Source organism: Malaclemys terrapin, chromosome 1 (genome assembly GCF_027887155.1).
Source record: "Malaclemys terrapin pileata isolate rMalTer1 chromosome 1, rMalTer1.hap1, whole genome shotgun sequence".
Taxonomy (NCBI): domain Eukaryota; kingdom Metazoa; phylum Chordata; order Testudines; family Emydidae; genus Malaclemys; species Malaclemys terrapin.
In genome coordinates, this window is record NC_071505.1 from 344,439,628 (window position 1) to 344,451,764 (window position 12,137).

The 12,137-nt window shown below is 57.6% G+C and overlaps 1 protein-coding gene across 2 annotated transcripts in view; it reads right to left on the reverse strand.

Moving 5' to 3' along the window:
- PDE2A (phosphodiesterase 2A) overlaps window positions 1–12,137 on the reverse strand; it is a 276,311-nt gene continuing 264,174 nt past the window's right edge. For both annotated transcript variants that reach the window (XM_054015920.1, XM_054015921.1), the window contains exons 24-30: window positions 11,993–12,040; window positions 11,452–11,526; window positions 10,588–10,687; window positions 9,728–9,840; window positions 8,906–8,944; window positions 8,281–8,387; window positions 1–6,224 (exon numbers count right to left, since the gene is read on the reverse strand). In XM_054015920.1, the coding sequence (XP_053871895.1) occupies window positions 5,996–6,224; window positions 8,281–8,387; window positions 8,906–8,944; window positions 9,728–9,840; window positions 10,588–10,687; window positions 11,452–11,526; window positions 11,993–12,040 (711 nt within the window). In that variant the 3' untranslated portion in view covers window positions 1–5,995. The remainder of the gene's footprint in view (window positions 6,225–8,280; window positions 8,388–8,905; window positions 8,945–9,727; window positions 9,841–10,587; window positions 10,688–11,451; window positions 11,527–11,992; window positions 12,041–12,137) is intronic.

Consider the following 12,137-nt stretch of genomic DNA (forward strand, 5'->3'; position numbering starts at 1 on the left):
TCGGCGTATGAAATTTATTAGGAAAAAAAAATCCCCATTTTTTCCCCTTCACAACTATTTAAGGGAGAAAAAAAATGAAACCCCAGAACAACCAATGTAAGAAGAAGACAGAAAAGCTGGAAAATATTTCACACCCACACACACACTAGGTAAGAGAACCCCTACAAACCGGCCTGGCTTTACACTATCTACAGGTGGCTATGTACAAGGGCGAGAGAGAAAATGAACCACACACACATACACAGCAACATTAAAACCAGCCAGGGCGCAAAACACGGGCCACAACTTTGAAATAGCCACTTCACATTTTGGTTTGGTTTGTTGTCTCCGCTTTTATACAGCGCCAGGGGAATCCGGTGGCATCTACGCAGCGGGCTGAGGACGTTGGCACGTCTGTGACGCCCCCACACCCTTCGCTCTTTTGTGCTTGCAAATGAGCGGAAGGATGGGGGCACCTTGCGTGGGTTTGCTGACAGCTCTTGCTTCATTTGCAGGAAAGAGTTCAACTAGAAAAGGGCCAGGCTGGGGGAAAAACACGCTTATGTCCGCATGTAAGCTAGCAGTGGTGGCGTTCTCTAAGGGTGAAATCAGACTAGCACAGGTTCTCTGTACCCTCTGAGTCCCAGTGCCTAGGTATGCACAGGCCTTACACAGGGGTGAATTTCACCCTCTGTTTTTTCTTACACATCTCCAGTGGAGAAACAAGGGATAGATTTCACCCATTGATTCCCCCCCCCCCCCCGCTTTTCCAGCGTGCCACCAATGGACAAGTCAGACCCTTAGAAACCATCAATAAAGCCACGTTGCCGCGAGTTTACATACACCGTCAACTTTGTTCTTCACGCAGCGGAAGATGGAGCGTCGATAAATAATATCCCATTCCCGAACAATGGCTATAATACAATGTGGTGGTTAGAAATTAATCACAAGCACTGCCAGATACAATCGAATGGAGCGTAACAATCAGAGGAAGCTTTGTTTTCAGAGTTGGGGTGTTTTTTTTTGCCTTTAGGGGTTTTTTTATTTATTTTTTTCCAATTTCTCTGCTATCTTCCCCTCTGCAAATACTTACAGTTGTTCTAAGAGGGATTGTGGTAGAAAGAACTAGACGTACTCCTATACAAAGCTATCAGCCAACATTCACGTTTAGTAACGACACAAGGTCCTACAGAGTATTTTATACAAAGCATCTTTCTAAAGGCAACTCTGAATAGGTAAGGCAAATGAATACATGTTTTCGGTTAGCATCCTTGTCTTCAGAGTCTCCCGCTGTTCCCCACGTACATCAGCACACACGACATATATTCAAAGAAACATACAATTAAAAAAAGACCCCGAGGAAAACTTGTATGTAGCCCAAATCCACAAGGAATTCATACCCACAGCACGGGCCAATGTCTGGTCGCTGCGCAGAGCAGGTAGGGATGACACCCGTGTGTACTGCATGTCACTGAAGACCAGATGTTCCTACATTTACACACTCCAGTGCTCAGCCACTCACAGGATCCGGACAACCCTGCCCTTCCTCCCCAGTTAAACAGTCCAGCTGCTGATCTCACTGATGCACTTTGGTAGCCCTTTCCGTTTGAGGCTCTCAAAGCCTGAATAATGGTTCCAGCCTCAGAGCAGCTCCTGTGAGATAAGGGAGTCACGGATGGGGAAACCAAGGCATGGGGCGAGATTAAGTGATTTGCCTGAGGCCGCGCGGTGAGTCAGTGGCGAAGCCAGGAATAGCATCCTCCTTTAGGATGCAATCTGCTGCCCTAAACACCAGCTCCTTTTTTCTCCCCATGCTGAGCGCTGCTCTGGGATGGAAACCTGATCTCCAGGACCGTAAGCCCCAGCTGCTGTGTTTACCGGCAGGGCTTTTTCCAGGCCCGATGTGCTTCTGCTTGGGCTTGCCCCCATTTTACAGCACTGCAAATTCCAACAGTCTTAGATTAAACACACACGGCAGCGCTTACCGCTCCTCGGCCATAGGTTTTAAAGCCAGATGGGACCACTGTGACCTCCCACATAACACAGGCACTCAACACTCTTGAGCCGCTCAGCAGTGAGCATGTCTCTTTTCTGGGTAGGGACATCGTCCCTTGCCACAAAACATTTACATAACTCCACCCCCCAGCTGTCCCCCCACAGCAAAGACTCCGGCAGCCCCGTCGATGTCGGATGGCTTTGGTTGAGGTTTGCCAGGCTTGTGATTTCAGAAGATGCTGCTTTAGCAAAGCGAAGGGACCCGCTTTTGTAATACACCCCTCTGGCCTGCTTGTACCTCCGAAAAAGGGTTTCGCTGGGACTTCGTGCAGTGGGCTTGTGCCAGCGTAACCCACACACCTCCTGGGTGTGGTGTTCTGGCCCCTCTAGTGGCACCGAGACCCCTTGGCGATTAATGCGTCTGCTCTACAACCTTCGCCAAGAGCCAGGTTGCTTCTAGCTCGTGCGGGAGAGTCTCATGCACTAAACTCCAGAGGCCCCAGGTTTGATCCTGTTGGTATTACACCAGCACTCGGCACCGGGTGAATTTCAACCCCTAGGAACAGCCACCATTGATTCATTTGGATCAATGCTGGGGACCCCTGGGCCACGCTAGCCTCCCTCCATGTTTTGCAGTATCATTATTGGGGGAAGAGCCTGGGTTCTCTGGACTCGCTACAAGAAACGACACAAGCAGCTGATGCCACCTGGCCACATTCTCTTTGGAGACTCTTCTCCCTCTACATGGTGCTCTCCTGTAGCTCTCTTTGTCTGGAGGGACTGCGTGGAGAAGGGCAGCAGTTAGCACACAGGGGTCTAGGCCGGAAAGGGCAGAGCTGAGGGAGACCTTGGATCGGGGTTCTGGTCTGTTTCAACTCAATGGGGCCAACCCATAAGCCCAGATCTGGCTCTAAACTTCCCTAAAGTTTGGGGCTCTTCAGCGTAGGGTGTTTATCTTAGGGCCATCTCTCGTACAGGGATTAGAGACAGTCCCATCCGTCCATCAAATCCACCTCACCTCAACCGAGGATGCCACCGTCCTTCTGCTCCTGCTTCTTGGTTCCCATCTAAGGGCTGGTCCACACTAACCCCCCAGTTTGAACTAAGATACGCAACTTCAGCTACGTGAATAACGTAGCTGAAGTCGAAGTACCTTAGTTCGAACTACAAGGTACTTACCGCGGGTCCACACGCGGCAGGCAGGCTCCCGTCGACTCCGCGTACTCCTCTCGCAGAGCAGGAGTACCGGCGTCGACGGCGAGCACTTCCGGGATCGATTTATCGTGTCTAGACAAGACGCGATAAATCGATGCCAGAAGATTGATTGCTTACCGCCGAACCCGGAGGTAAGTATAGACGTACCCTGAGTTCCTCACCCTCTGCTGATGGCCCTAGAGCACCGCTAGAGGTGGCAATTATGTCATCACCGCACAGAGCCATTTATGCCTTCAGCTGGGAGACCAAGGGGCACCTGGCCTCAGAGATCCAAGACCCTGTTCCCATGCAGACGCCCCTTGTGAGAAAGAATCAAGCTAAGCGTGCAGAAGACAAGTGAGAAAGCAGCAGACTGGCCTCTCCGCAGAGCGTATCCTGGGGGGAACAGCTGGGGCGAAATCCTGGCCCTACTGAAGTCAAGGGCACAATCCCACCGATTTCAGTGGGGCCAGGACTCCAGCCCAGGCCGTTACGTCTTTTCCTAAGAAGAAGGAACAGCGCCTGGGACTCTCTACACTAGTGACTGCTGCGATTGGCAGGGGAAGATGACGTGGGAAAGGATTTAAAGGCCCACACAGACTCCACAAGCAGGCCTGTCCTCTGATCAGTAGCAAACGAAACCTGCAAGTGCTTCAGCACCAAATGTCCTCTTGAGTGAGAACGTGGGACCAGTGGAACCAGGCAGTGCAGGAGACAGGGTTCTGTCCCATCTGTTTCCCTGAAGGCTGGGACAGCCTCCCCCCGGTGACAATCATTTGCTCAGCAGTGAGGCCATCTGCCAGATGACGATTTGTCCCTCAGAGTCCACGGGCAGCTGGGACACGCTGGCCACACCACCACAGTACTGGCCTAGGGGAGAATGTCTGTATTTCCTGCTTTCCTGACGATGAGCTGAATGCTTTGCTGCAGCTCTGCCGCTCATGGGCCCTAGACCTTATGGAGCTCGTGGATTCAATCTGAATTCAAGGCATATAACGGGGAAAGTGCCAGGTTAGGGTCTGTGATTGCGATACCTGGCTATGTAGCTAGGGAGCTGTACGCTCGCTGGCTGACGCGTTTCTTTCTCTGCTGCATTCCCACCATCCCCCAAGTCACTTAGACCTAAACCACTAGCACAGCGGGTGCAGCCGAAAAGAGACTGGCGAGCGTGTTAATAAAAGGCCTGAAGGAGGCTTAAAACCCCACCAGCGTCCGTAGAAAATGCTGCCCCCAGCACATTTCAGATGGCATGTGTGACACATGCCCTCTGGGTTCTATGTCCAATCTAGGCCTCTAAATAATCTCCGCGCTGGCCCAGCTAGACAAGGTGCAGGCGGCCCGTGCATCTGGTGAAGGGTGCAGTGTGCTGGCTGGCTCATCGCTCTCTGGCTCTGCACCATTGCTCAGGGAACACAACTGCTCAGGGAGACACCGCTGGGCAGATCCCTTCTGGAACCGGCCGCACCCTGTCGAGGGCAGCCGGGGTGCGTCTGCGTGGGCGGCTGCTGGCTCGGCTGGGTATTTGCAGGGCACACTTGGGTACCGGGACCGTCTCTGCTAAAGCATCCGAAGGGCTCATCTCAAAAGGGCAGGTTTCAATTACAAAGGCAGCGATGGGCCAAGATGTGGGGGAAGGGGAAAACGCTCTGCGCTGACATCAATGGACGTGCGTCTGCTTACACCGGGTGTGGCTCTGGCCCCGTCTGAGTTCACAAGCTGGCAGTGCTCATGCACTGGTGTTTCTGCTCAGCACATGCATGGATCAGGGGCATTTTAGGGCCTGCAGACTCCAGTCTCTCTCCTCCCCTGCAGTGTCCTCTCAGGACAGGTCTCCCCGTGGGATGGCTTTGGACTCCTCTCTGGATCTAACCACCCTTCCTCTGCCCTCCCGCAGCACTCAGGGGCAGGCCTCCTGGGCGTGACAGCAGGCGGCTGGCCCTGGATCTGAGAGCAGGGAGGCTGTCGTTGGGAGGAGAGCAGCCGTGAACCTGTGCTTGGGAGTACGGGACCCGTCACGCCCGACTGCCTGGAGGTCAGAAAAACGCATTGTGCTCTCAGCCAGACATCCCCAGAGCAAAGACCCGCTTCCACCGGCCCTACTGCTCTGCGCCCGCGGGTACGTTCACGAGGACGAGCCACACGTGGTTTCTCCCGGCCATTTGTCTCTGCCACCTCGGGAACATTTCCGCTCTCCTCTGCAACTGGCCCCCTCTCCTCTCCGTCCCCGCCCGCCGGCACAGCTCTCCCCTATCCCAGCCTCACGGGCCAGGGAACTCCCCCGTTCAATAGCCAGGGTTTGCAGACCTCTCCCCCCACCCCGAAGCAGCCAGCGGCGAAAGTCCTCCATGTTGATCAGCCCGTGAAGTTCGGCTCTCAGGAGGGCGTGAGGCACGAGATCCTGGTCTGGGACGCAAGGGCAGCTGTGCTCTCCCCGGCCCTGGCGAACCCCCTTCCGTTCCTAGCCTAGACACCGAGCCCTGCAGCCACCGAACAGCGCCGGTACCCGTACAGAAGGGGAGCGGGGAAGCAGGGTTCATTTCAGTGTACAGCAAAAGGAGTCCAAGGAATAATGCCCCCCCGCCCCGGCATCCACAAAAGCAGGTGGGTGAGTGTCCCGAACAGGTGTGAATCAGAGCCACTGTCCCACCCGCGGAGCTAGGCACGGCCTGGGGGGGGACCGGGGCTGTAGAGAACGCACTGGACAAATAAGGATTTCTCCAAACTGGCTCCCTCTTTCCTTTGACTCCAGGAGAAAAGGGACAAAGAGTCGCTGGGTTTGTCGCTCCGTCACTCCCCTCCCCGCCCCCCCGCCGCAGTGAGGAGAACCTCATTGCGCCACCGTCTCCATGTGCCCCTCCGTGTCCAGGCAGCCGTTCATCTTGGCGCTCTCCCTGTCCATCCCCTGCAGGTCGTACTCCTCGTCCAGGAAGTCCAGCGAGTTGTTGCTGGGGAGGCCCCTGATGGTGAATTTGTGAGACACTTTGGTCCATTGCTCCCGGTTGCTGGCCACCCTCTCGTACAGCTCGGCGGCTCTCGGGAACAGGTCCTGGAGCAGCCTGGGGGACAAGGAGAACGCCTGTCAGCAGGAGGGGTGGAGAGCCATCGCCCCAGGGGCCGCGAGCGGGGATCGGGGGCCCGCTGCGCTCCACGCACGCTGCCAAGGGCTGGCCGGAGCGGAGAAAACAAATGGACAATGAACTCGAAACAGCCACTTGGGTGTTACAGTCCATAACAGACACACGAGGCAAACACTGGCAGGGTTAGGCCCCTGGCCAGGGCAGATAACTGGGGCAGGGAGAGCCAGCCAGCCTTCCTACTCCGGCTTCACCCAGATCTGGTCACTAATAGCACCAGCCAGCCTTTTTTATCTAGCCTGCTGAGCCCTGATTGGCCTCTGCCTGCTCCTGGCCCTTCTAGGCACCAGGAGACCAACTCTCGCTGGTTCTGCCTGCAGCTGACCATGGGAGGCCCCTCTAGGCAACCGCTGGAGGCCTGAACTCGCTGGTCTTCTCTTCCAGCTGGAGATTATCTTAGGGTGGGGCGCACTGATGAGGTCCCAGTTCCGGGGGGGGACACACCACCCGCCAGACAGTGCCCAGCGAGGCTTGCGCCAGGCTCCGTCTGCCCTGGAGCTGAGCAGCCCCTGCCAATGGAGGGTACCAGGGATCGCAGCGTGTCCTCCCTCAGGGTTAAACAGGAGCTGATGGCCAAGGCCTGCATGTGATTAAAGAGAATCCAATGCCTAGGGCTGTGTGTGTGTGTGGGGGGGAGGTGTTGGTTAAAGAGGATCTGGTGCCCAGGGCACTGTGTGTGTGTCAGGGCTGTGTGTGTGAAAGAAGGCTCTGTGTGTGTGTGTGTGTGTGTGTGCAGCGTTGCTGAGCTCCATGCAGCGGCTGCCTGTGTGGGCGCTGTTCCTGCGCTGAGCCCTGCCCCCCGCCCCAGGCAGCCGCCCCCAGGGACTCACTTGGGCATGTGTGTGTGGGTGTATGTGTGTGTGGGTGTGGGTGCATAGATTGGGGAACTCACTTGTAGATGGGCATGTGTGTGTGTGTGTGTGTGGGTGCATACGGCGGGGAACTCACTTGTAGATGGGCATGTGTGTGTATGTTTGTGTGCGTGTGTGTGTGTGTGTATGTGTGCGCGTGTGTGTGGGTGCATATGGCGGGGAATTCACTTGTAGATGTGTGTGTGTGTGTGTGGGTGGGTGGGTGCATAGATTGGCGAACTCACTTGTAGATGGGCGTGTGTGTGTGTGTGGGTGCATATGGCGGGGAACTCATTTGTAGATGGGCGTGTGTGTGTGTGTATGTGTGTGTGTGGGTGGGTGTGTGGGTGCATACGGCGGGGAACTCATTTGTAGATGGGCGTGTGTGTGTGTGTGTGTGTGTGTATGTGTGTGTGTGGGTGGGTGTGTGAGTGCATATGGCGGGGAACTCACTTGTAGATGGGCATGTGTGTGTGTGTATGTTTGTGTGCGTGTGTGTGTGTGTATGTGTGCGCGTGTGTGTGGGTGCATATGGCGGGGAACTCACTTGTAGATGGGCGTGTGTGTGTGTGTGTGTGGGTGCATACAGCGGCGAACTCACTTGTAAATGGGTGTGTGTATGTGTGTGTGTGTGTCTGTTTGGGTGCATACGGCGGGGAACTCACTTGTAAATGGGTGTGTGTGTGTGTATGTGTGTGTGTGTCTGTGTGGGTGCATACGGCAGGGAACTCACTTGTAAATGGGTGTGTGTGTGTGTGTGTGTGTGTGTATGTGTGGGTGCATACGGCGGGGAACTCACTTGTAGATGGGCATGTGTGTGTGTGTGTGCATACGGCGGCGAACTCACTTGTAAATGGGTGTGTGTATGTGTGTGTGTGTGTGTGTGTCTGTTTGGGTGCATACGGCGGGGAACTCACTTGTAAATGGGTGTCTGTGTGGGTGCATACGGCGGGGAACTCACTTGTAGATGGGCATGTGTGTGTGTGTGTGTGGGTGCATACGGCGGCGAACTCACTTGTAAATGGGTGTGTGTATGTGTGTGTGTGTGTGTGTGGGTGCATACGGCGGGGAACTCACTTGTAGATGGGCGTGTGTGTGTGTGTGGGTGCATACCGCGGGGAACTCACTTGTAGATGGGCATGGCGATGTGCTCCATGAAGCTGATCTGCAGCTCGGGGATGTAGGCCTTCTCCCGGTCCATCATCTCCATGGGGCGGTTGCCCATGGCTTTCTCCTGCAGAGAACAGGCAAAGGGGCGGTGATCCCCGCAGTTCCTGGCTTCACGCCTCCCGGCCCGGCTCCCTCCTGCCTCCTAGCCAGCAATCCCCGGCCCGCATCACCCTGAGCCAGCCTGGGGCTGGTTTAGTCTCCTCTGGGAGCACACAGCCCCATGGATGGAGGGTGCAGAGGGCCAGCCGAAGGTCTGGCTCTGCCTCCACCTGGCCCGTGTCTGGTGCCTCCTGGGGGCGTCAGAGGGAGAGGCTGGCAGGTGATTCAGGGTGGAGAGCCAGCGCTGGGCTTTTTAAAGTGGCCTGAAGAGCCACAGCGGAGCTGAACCCAATCTGGGGGGGTGAAGGGAAGAATCTTTGGCCACGCCACCGTCCGCCTGAAACACGGGCATCAGACACCCTGGCGTGAGAGCCAACCTCCGCGCCCTCTCGCTGGAAATGCAGCCCCTGGCCCGCAGCACAGGGTGGCCTGGGAACAAACAGCTGGAAGCCAAGCCCGACACAGGGGGATTTAGTCACGTACCAGATCTCCCTGGGAGAAGAACTCCTTGTAGATCAGCTCCTGTGAAGGAAAGGCCACGGATCAGAATCGCTCCATGCTAGCTCCCGTATTCCCGGCTCTGCTTAGAGAGAGACTCGTCTGCCCACACAGTGCTGGGCACCTCCCGTGAGACGCGGGGCCTCTCAATCTCACTGGCATTGCTGGCGTTTTAACAGATACGGCTCTAACGATTCGAAGGGACGTGAGGAGGGTCTGCAGGGCTCGGAAGGGACGAGGCTCTGCTGTGTAGCTCGCCTCACCGGGCCAGCGCACTCAGAGCAAGGGGCTGAGCAAGCTAAAGGAGACCTTTCCTTACGCAAGGCAGGTTTGACCTGTGGAACTCACTGCTGCAGGAAGCTTCCTGCGTCTGTCAAAGGCCTGCTAATGCTCTGCCCACTGATAAGGCAGGACAGCGATCTGGCTGAGCACTCCCATGCTCAGAGCAGAGAATGAGTGCCTGCTGGGAGTGGGAAGGAGCGCTCTCCATGGGGAGAGCGTTACTAGGGTAACGGTGGGACTTGCTTTGCCCGTCTCTCTGGCGCTAAGTGCTGGCCACCGAGGGGGAGATGTACTGGAGCAGATGGACCTAATGTGTGATATTAGCACAGAGATTCGGCTGCACCCTAGCTGTAGGTGGCAGCTCGTACCAATGAGCACAGCCGCCTCCCCCCTTTACGCCTCCAGGGGGCGCTGGACCCCTGGGTACCACATTCGAGTGTGACTGGGGGCACTGCCCCAGTGGAAGGGGCTTGAGCCCCCCCTAGGCGGAGGGGGAGGGGCCAGGCTGGCCCCGCTGGTACTCACAGCGATCTTCCGGGTGGTTTTCCAGCCCTTGGTCTGGTCCGAGAGGTCGCAGGAGGTCATGAGCAGGCAGAGCAGCAGGCTGTGGTGTTGCTTGTTCTCCGGGTCGTAGCCCACTAGGCAGGGGGAGAAGAGGGCCGAGCGCTGAGTCGCCGGGCGCCAGCGCGTTAGATCTCGCACCGCGCTCCCGCCGTCCCAGCCCCGGGGCCGGCGACCCCTCTCCAGCGCCAGCCGGCTGGAGCCCGGCGTGTGCAGAGATGGAAAAGCTCTGCCAAGCCGCTCACGCCCAGATCCTCCAAGGGGGCTAGGTGCCTAACTCTCCTCGGCGTCAGGGGGAGTTAGGAGCCTTTGAGGCTGATGGGTTGGATTTCCCTGGATTACTCTGGATTCCCCTGGGTTGGGCCCACTGCTGGGCCGGAGGACTCCAGGAGCCGCTCCCAGGTGCCTGCCCGACAGGGACAAGGTGCAGCTGGAGTCAGCATCCCCCGGCATTCGGGGGCCTTTGCACCCCGCCCGGGGGCTCAGTCAGGCCAGCGATGCCCTGGCACAGTGAAGCAGCTGAGGAGTGGTACTGCCCCCCAGTGGTCGCACAGGAGCATTACAACCTGCCGATTTCAACTTCCACCCTCAAAGCGAAGCCGAGGACCACTGGGATCTGCTGCTGGTTCTAAGCCAGAGCCCGAGATGTTTTCCTGTTCTAGCTGTAAATCACACGGGAGCCCTCAGATGGCTGCTGGCCGCCCTCCCAGGGACGGACTCCAGACTCCCGGTGCCGGGATCCGGGAGCGTTTGCTAGTGGCCGGTTTCACGTAGCAAATGCCCTCCACTCTCACCAGTGCTGCCAGCGCCCCGGGGGCCTTTACCTTCCGCCATCTTCTGCAGGTCCTTGAAGATCCGCAAATGGTGAGCGAGATCCGTGGCCAGAATAATGTCCCTCATCAGATCCAGCATCCTTTGGTAATCCTGCAAGGCCAATCACACTGCCCCTGAGTGCCACGTGGCTCGGTGACCTCACACCACGTGGCCTGATCGGCACAGAAAGGTCAGGGGAGTCAGCCAAGGTCACCAAAGGACTCAGTGGCAGGACGGGGAATGGGACCAAGGAGACTCAAGTCCCCATGACCTGTTCTAACCACTAGACCACACTTCCTTCCACCTCGCAGCCCTGTGGCTTTTATCCAGTGGAGTCCACGGCTGGGTCAGGGGCTTTGTTTAATCAGTGAGCGTTTCCCCTGGAAGCAGAAACCCTTTTCGGATGGAAGACTCCTCGGATCCAGGAGGAGGGAGGCATGGCTTGTCCGAACCTGGCACAACGTGCGTCACTGCGTCTGGACAGGCGATTTGCCGAAGGAACCAAGGAGCGAAGCCCAGGCTGGCCCACACCTCTGGGAGAAGGACTCTGTCTGGGATGTGAGGCGCAGTGCGTGGCTGGCCCTTCTCACCCGGAGAGCAGGGCTCTACTCCTGAGGGGGCCCCTCAGGAGGTCTCAGCACGTGCCTAGAAGCCAATAGCACCACGTAATCGGGTACAGTCCGGCCCGGCTGGAGTGCCAGGGGATCTGGTGGGTCAGGAGTGAGGGGCCTTGGCCACAGCAAAGATGGGAATAGCCAGGCTTGCTGTGGGACAGGAGCAAGGTGCATCACAGAACAGGCTGTGGGAAGGCTGGACTAGCAGGGGGCTGCATGGCAGGAGTGAGGGGCACCGGCAGCGAGCTCCGCCCCACTCACCTTGCGGGAGAAGTGGTCGAAGATGTTGCAGCCGTGGGTATTCAGGATGGCGATGGCCTGTGCGAAGTGGTGTCTCTGAGGGGGGAAACCGAGGCACGGCAGGGAGGGCTGCATTAGTGAGAGGGCTCCAGCAGGGGACAGCGGACAGCACCTCCCCATCGGCACATGCACTCCCCGCCCCGCCCGTAGGGACGAGTGGGGCAGGACTCCCCGCGCCTTACGGCTGGGCTGTGGGGAACGTACGGAAGGGGCAGGCAGGGGCTTTCCCTGCTATTCCACCCCCCAGGCCTTGGACTTTCCCTAAGCTGCCCTCTCTCCTTGTCCCCGGGTGAGGGAGGAGGTGATGGGGGACTCCATGCCCATCTATCCATGGCCCCCACACCTGGGGCAGCCACCCTGCCCCGCTGCCAGCGTGGAGCTGCAGAGACCCCCCCGAGGCTGAGAACTGCCGCAGTTGTTTCACTGGTGAGCTAGGCAAGCCGCCGCCGGAGTGCGGCAGGGCGCGGGAACAAGGCGGGGCGCGGGGCAGAAGGCGTCTTACCTCCATGACAGAGCCCTCAGAGCTGTAGAGCGCCGCCAGGACGGATTTCTGGAAGACAGAGGGGCACCGAGTGGGGTCGCCAGCCAGGGGCGAGCGAAGGCGTCCGTCTGACTGGAGCTTTAGGGTTAGTGGGGGCTGCAGCTGG